Genomic DNA, 7,378 nt, shown 5'->3' on the forward strand with positions numbered 1-7,378 from the left:
AACAAGAAAACCCCAACGTTAGCAGAAGGAAAGAAATCATAAAGATCAGATCAGAAATAAATGAAAAAGAAATGAAGGAACGAATAGCAAAGATCAATAAACTAAAAGCTGGTTCTTTGAGAAGATAAACAAAATTGATAAACCATTAGCCAGACTCACCAAGAAAAAAAACGGAAAAGACTCCTATCAACAGAATTAGAAATGAAAAAGGAGCAGTAACAACAGACACTGCAGAAATACAAAGGATCATGAGAGATTACTAAAAGCAACTCTATGCCAATAAAATGGACAACCTGGAAGCAATGGACAAATTCTTAGAAAAGCACAACCTTCTGAGACTGAACCAGGAAGAAACAAAATATAAACAGACAAATCACAAGCACTGAAACTGAAACTGTGATGAAAAATCTTCCAACAAACAAATGCCCAGGACCAGATGGCTTCACAGGCAAATTCTATCAAATATTTAGAGAAGAGCTAACACCCGTCCTTCTCAAACTCCTCCAAAATACAGCAGAGGGAGGAACACTCCCCAACTCATTCTACGAGGCCATCATCACCCTGATACCAAACCAGACAAAGACGTCACAGAAAAAGAAAACTACAGGCCAGTATCACTGATGAACATAAATGAAAAAATGCTCAACAAAATACTAGCAAACAGAATCCAACAGCACATTAAAAGGATCATACACCATGATCAAGTGGGCTTTATCCCAGGAATGCAAGGATTCTTCAATATACACAAATGAATCAATGTGATACACCATATTAACAAATTGAAGGATAAAAACCACATGATCATCTCAATAGATGCAGAAAAAGCTTTCATAAAAATTCAACATACATTTATGATAAAAATTCTCCAGAAAGTATGCATAGAGGGAACCTACCTGTTGGCTGTGACAAACCCACAGCCAACATCGTTCTCAGTGGTGAAAAACTGAAACCATTTCCTCTAAGATCAGGAACAAGACAAGGTTGCCCATTCTCACCACTATTATTCAACACAGTTTTGGAAGTTTTAGCCACAGCAATCAGAGAAGAAAAAGAAATAAAAGGAATCCAAATGGGAAAAGAAGAAGTAAAGCTGTCACTGTTTGCAGATGACACGATACTATTCATAGAGAATCCTAAAGATGCTACCAGAAAACTACCAGAGCTAATCAATGAATCTGGTAAAGTTGCAGGATATAAAATTAATGCACAGAAATGTCTTGCATTCCTATACACTAACAATGGAAAATATGAAAGAGAAATTAAGGAAACACTCCCACTTACCACTGCAACAAACAGAATAAAATACCTAGGAATAAACCTATCTAAGGAGACAAAAGACCTGTATGCACAAAACTATAAGACACTGATGAAAGAAATCAAAGACGATACAGATGGAGAGATATACAATGTTCTTGGATTGGAAGAATCAATGTTGTGAAAATGACTATACCACCCAAAGCAATCTACAGATTCAATGCAATCCCTATCAAACTACCAATGGCATTTTTCACAGAACTAGAGCAAAAAATTTCACAATTTGTATGGAAACACAAAAGGCCCTGAATAGCCAAATCAATCTTGAGAAAGAAAAACGGAACTGGAGGAATCAGGCTCCCTGACTTCAGACTACACTACAAAGCTACAGTAATCAAGACAGTATGGTACTGGCACAAAAACAGAAATATAGATCAATGGAACAGGACAGAAAGTCCAGAGATAAACCCATGCACAAATGGTCACCTTATCTTTGATAAAGGAGGCAGGAATGTACAGTGGAGAAAGGACAGCCTCTTCAATAAGTGGTGCTGGGAAAACTGGACAGGTACATGTAAAAGAATGAAATTAGAACACTCCCTAACACTGTATACAAAAATAAACTCAAAGTGGATTAAAGGCCTAAATGTAAGGCCAGACTCTATAAATAAACTCTTAGAGGAAAACATAGGCAGAACCCTCTATGACGTAAATCACAGCAAGATCCTTTCTGACCCACCTCCTAGAGGAATGGAAATAAAAACAAAAATAAACAAATGGGATCTAATGAAACTTAAAAGCTTTTTCACAGCAAAGGAAACCATAAACAAGACGAAAAGACAACCCTCAGAATGCGAGAAAACATTTGCAAATGAAGCAACCGACAAAGGATTCATCTCCAAAATATACAAGCAGCTGGTGCAGCTCAATCTCAAAAAAACAAACAACCCAATCCAAAAATGGGCAGAAGACCTAAATAGACATTTCTCCAAAGAAGATATACAGATTGCCAACAAACACATATAAGGATGCTCAACATCACTAATCATTAGAGAAATGCAAATCATAACTACAATGAGGTATCACCTCACACCGGTCAGAACGGCCATCAACAAAAAATCTAAAAACAATAAATGCTGGAGAGGGTGTGGAGAAAAGGCAACACTCTTGCACTATTGGTGGGAATGTAAATTGATACAGCCACTATGGAGAACAGTATGCAGGTTCCTTAAAAAACTAAAAATAGAACTACCATATGACCCAGCAATCCCACTACTAGGCATATACCCTGAGAAAACCATAGTTCAAAAAGAGTCATGTACTACAATGTTCACTGTAGCTCTATTTACAATAGCCAGGACATGGAAGCAACTTAAGTGTCCATCGACAGATGAATGGATAAAGAAGATGTGGCACATATATACAATGGAATATTAGCCATAAAAAGAAACGAAATTGAGTTATTTGTAGTTAGGTGGATGGACCTAGAGTCTGTCATACAGAGTGAAGTAAGTCAGAGAAAAACAAATACCGTATGCTAACACATATATATGGTATCTAAAAAGAAAAACAAAAGGTACTGAAGAACCTAGGGGCAGAACAGGAAAAGAGATGCAGACGTAGAGAATGGAACTGAGGACACAGGGAGTGGGAAGGGTAAGCTGGGATGAAGTGAGAGCATGGCACGGACATATAAATACTACCAAATGTAAAATAGATAGTTAGTGGGGAGCAGCTGCATAGCACAGGCAGATCAGCTCAGTGCTTTGTGACCACATAGAGGTGTGGGATAGGGAGGGTGGGAGGGAGACGCAAGAGGGAGGGGATATGGGGATATATGTATATGTACAGCTGATTCACTTTGCTATAAAGCAGAAACTAACACACCATTGTAAAGCAATTATATTCCAATAAAGATGTTTTTTAAAAAAAGAGTCATATACCACAATGTTCATTGCAGCTCTATTTACAATAGCCAGGACATGGAAACAACCTAAGTGTCTATCGATAGATGAATGGATAAAGAAGATGTGGCACATATATACAATGGAATATTACTCAGCCATAAAAAGGAACGAAATTGGGTCATTTGTAGAGACATGGATGGATCTAGAGACTGTCACACAGAGTGAAGTAAGTCAGCAAGAGAAAAACAAGTAACATATGCTAATACACATATATGGAACCTAAAAAAAAAAATGGTTCTGATGAACCTAGGGGCAGGACAAGAGTAAAGACGCAGACATAGAGAATGGACTTGAGGACACGGGGAGGAGGAAGGGGAAGCTGGGACGAAGTGAGAGAGTGGCATGGACATATATACACTACCAAATGTAAAACAGATAGCTAGGGGCTTCCCTGGTGGTGCAGTGGTTGAGAGTCCGCCTGCCGATGCAGGGGACACGGGATTGTGCCCCGGTCTGGGAAGATCCCACATGCCGCAGAGCGGCTGGGCCCGTGAGCCGTGGCTGCTGAGCCTGCGCGCCCGGAGCTTGTGCTCCGCAACGGGAGAGGCCACAGCAGTGAGAGGCCCGCTCTCACAAGGGATTTTAAAAAAGGGTTATTGTGGGATTATATGAAATCATGTGTGTGAAGCTTTTGAAAATTGTAAAGCACTATAGAATTTAAAGAATCTTTCATTCAATTAAAAAAGTTTTTAAAAAATAAAATAAAAATGGTTAAGATGGCAAATTTTATGTTATGTGTATTTTACCACCAAAGAAAACGTTTTTTAATGACAAGTAGTATGCAGATAGCAGTGGTGATTCTGTAACTACATCAAAAACATCCAGCCAGGACAGCACTTTATGGATAAAGTGTTTTTCAAAGGATGCAAAGGTGAACTTTTACAAAGGCATCAGCTCTGCAGTCACCCAGTTTGAACCACGAAGCCAGAAATCACAGTCAAGCTCAAACACCACAGTTTGAATTTTAGGTAATAAAATCGAACTGCTTTAAATTGGCAAATAATTCAAGCAACTACCTCATAAGTCCCCATGACCAGTATCAACTGGGGGCAAATAACAAAGAATGTTGGCTTACTATCAGTAAGGCACACTTCTTATGACAAACTGGTACCAAAAATATATCCAGTGCTCCTGAAAAAGTCTTATACAAAGTAATGTGATATGAAAAAACAACACTTCTTAATGTGCACTAATAAAGCCCCATGCTGAATAGAATTCTATCATGAGGCTACCCGTATTGTATTTTCTGAAACTTTGGGTTTGCTTGGCCACACTGCGCGGCTTGTGGGATCTTCGTTCCCCGACCAGGGATCAAACCCAGGGCCGTGGCAGTGAAGGCGTGGAGTCCTAACCACTGGACCACTAGGGAATTTCCTGGAAGCATTTTTTTTTTTTTTTTTTAATGAAAATCAATTTTGAAATACTTTCTGGAAAAAAAAGGGGAAATTGGATCCAGGAATCAAAGCCTACTACATAAAGGAAATGAATAACCATCATTGCCAATTATTATCTCTCTGTCATAATTAACGACATAGGAAAATCTGGATTACGCCACGAGGGAAATTTCAAACTAATACAATGAGGTTAACAAAGCACATGTCCGGAACTTCCCTGGTGGTCCAGTGGGTAAGACTCCATGCCCCCAATGCAGGGGGCCTGGGTTCGATCCCTGGTTGGGGAACTAGATCCCACATGCATGCCACAACTAAGAGTTTGCATGCCTTAACTAAGAAGTCTGTATGCCTCAACTAAAAATCCCACATGCCACAACTAAGACCAGTGCAGCCAAAATAAATAAATATGTTTTAAAAATATACTTTTAGGGCTTCCCTGGTGGCGCAGTGGTTTAGACTCCGCCTGCCGATGCAGGGGACACAGATTCGTGCCCCGGTCCAGGAAGATCCCACATGCCGTGGAGCGGCTGGGGCCCGGGGCCCCGGGCTGTCATAATTAACGACATAGGAAAATCTGGATTACGCCACGAGGGAAATTTCAAACTAATACAATGAGGTTAACAAAGCACATGTCCGGAACTTCCCTGGTGGTCCAGTGGGTAAGACTCCATGCCCCCAATGCAGGGGGCCTGGGTTCGATCCCTGGTTGGGGAACTAGATCCCACATGCATGCCACAACTAAGAGTTTGCATGCCTTAACTAAGAAGTCTGTATGCCTCAACTAAAAATCCCACATGCCACAACTAAGACCAGTGCAGCCAAAATAAATAAATATGTTTTAAAAATATACTTTTAGGGCTTCCCTGGTGGCGCAGTGGTTTAGACTCCGCCTGCCGATGCAGGGGACACAGATTCGTGCCCCGGTCCAGGAAGATCCCACATGCCGTGGAGCGGCTGGGCCCGTGAGCCATGGTCGCTGAGCCTGCGCGTCCGGAGCCTGTGCTCCGCAACGGGAGAGGCCACAACAGTGAGAGGCCCGCGTACCGCAAAAACAAAACAAAACAAAAATATACTTATAAAAACAAAAAAAAACAAAACACATGTCCATGAAGGTGGCACACGGGCTGTGGTCCCCTGTGAGGTTAGGGACACCTGTGTATGGAGGTTCCTACCTCTTGGTGATCTGGCTGGGCTCCTGCAGACCTGGGTCCAGGTCAAAGCCCTCATTATCCAGCAGCCTTCGGAGTGTCACGTCAGCCAGCTGCTCCATGATCTTGAACACCTCATCTAGGTTCAGAAACATGGAGAAGTCCCGCTCCTTATTCTGTGTGGTGATGCGGATGGTATCCGTCAGAAAGACGTTGGATGTCCTCTCCAACTTCTGGATGTCAACCCAAGGGACTACAAGTTTAACTAGAAGAGAAAACAGGGCATATACAGATTTTACCCTCAAATGTAACCCAAACTTGGCAACGCACCAGCAACAGCGCAAAGCTTTTCCTGCAGCTGAAATGCAAACAGCTTTCAAACCAGAGCAGGGAAGGAGGAGACACAGCCACTGCTTCACAGCTGTTCGTCAGAACCCAACCCACGTTCTAACAATTATCTTAAAGATTTAAGTAAAACTTCCCAAGTTGCTGGCTACCGCACACATACAAGGGACATCATTCTGCCATATACCAAGTTAACAACGTGAAAACTTTCCCCCAAACAGTTAAACTTCAATATTTGCAAACTACGCAGATGTTTCTTGATCCACATAAATTCCGGTTTCAATAGCAGCATTCATGGCATAAGCTATGGAAAACAGAGGTCAAAAGAGGATTCATGATCTGGTTTAGAGGCACAGGCCTAACATTTAGATTATGTCAAGTGACAGCTGCTCAAATCTTAGAAAACAGAGCACAAGTAGTTTTTACTGAAGCACAGTTTATAAACTAGCATTCTGTTCTCAGCAGTGTCTCCAGTGCAGTGGTAATTAGGCTAGCGGGCTGATGCAGAGCAAATGGGGAGGGACATACGTAACAAGTTAAAATGATAAATGTTATCAGATATTAGGAATCATTTCTTTTTTCCAAGTTTTATCAACTTGACTAAATCAGGTTTAGTGATGACGACTGATAAATATCAGAAAATAACTCATTTTCCTTTTCAAGTGAAAATGGGAATGATGAACTGTTTTTATTTCTATCATGTCTCTCCGTTTATTTTGCAATAATGTTTTCAGTGCTTTAATCATTTAAAAGTCCACATTTCTACATTAGGCATGAGAATAAGCTTCTTCAGCCACCTCTAGTTGCTTTTATATAGTTCTTTTCACACACACCCACACGCTCCATCTATGCTATCAGCTTTCTCTCGTTAAGCATCTACTTTGTGAAGAGCCCTGCACTTAAGCGCGTTCAAATAGGAAAAACAGACATGTAAACAAAGAAGCAACCAGGGACCTGACAGGACCCAAAACAGATGCAAATAGAGGACAAATTACAAGGGGACCAGGGAAGGCTCCCTGGAGGTGAAAAAATGTGAACTGAATTTTAAAGGATGAACAAGAGTTCCCAAATGGGCCTAAGAATGGGGAAGGCCAGGAGAGACAGGGTGTTCATTTTGAGAAGCATTTCAGAAAGCAGAAGAGCAAGGATGGCAAGGGTTAGGTAAGAGCACATCCCAAGGGTGAGGAAGGCTGTGCACACAGGGGGCATGTACTGGGGTGTCTGAGCCCAGGCTGGTGGCATAGGGAAAGACAAGGCGGGACCATGTGCC

At 41.4% G+C, this 7,378-nt stretch overlaps 1 protein-coding gene across 2 annotated transcripts in view; it reads right to left on the reverse strand.

The window, feature by feature from the left end:
* Positions 1-7,378, reverse strand: part of TBC1D8 (TBC1 domain family member 8) — a 125,473-nt gene that overhangs the window by 45,242 nt on the left and 72,853 nt on the right. For both annotated transcript variants that reach the window (XM_007468336.1, XM_007468335.1), the window contains exon 5: positions 5,788-6,028. In XM_007468336.1, the coding sequence (XP_007468398.1) occupies positions 5,788-6,028 (241 nt within the window). The remainder of the gene's footprint in view (positions 1-5,787; positions 6,029-7,378) is intronic.

The sequence above is a fragment of the Lipotes vexillifer genome, unplaced genomic scaffold, assembly GCF_000442215.2.
Source record: "Lipotes vexillifer unplaced genomic scaffold, Lipotes_vexillifer_v1.1 scaffold177, whole genome shotgun sequence".
NCBI classification, from domain to species: Eukaryota; Metazoa; Chordata; class Mammalia; order Artiodactyla; family Lipotidae; genus Lipotes; species Lipotes vexillifer.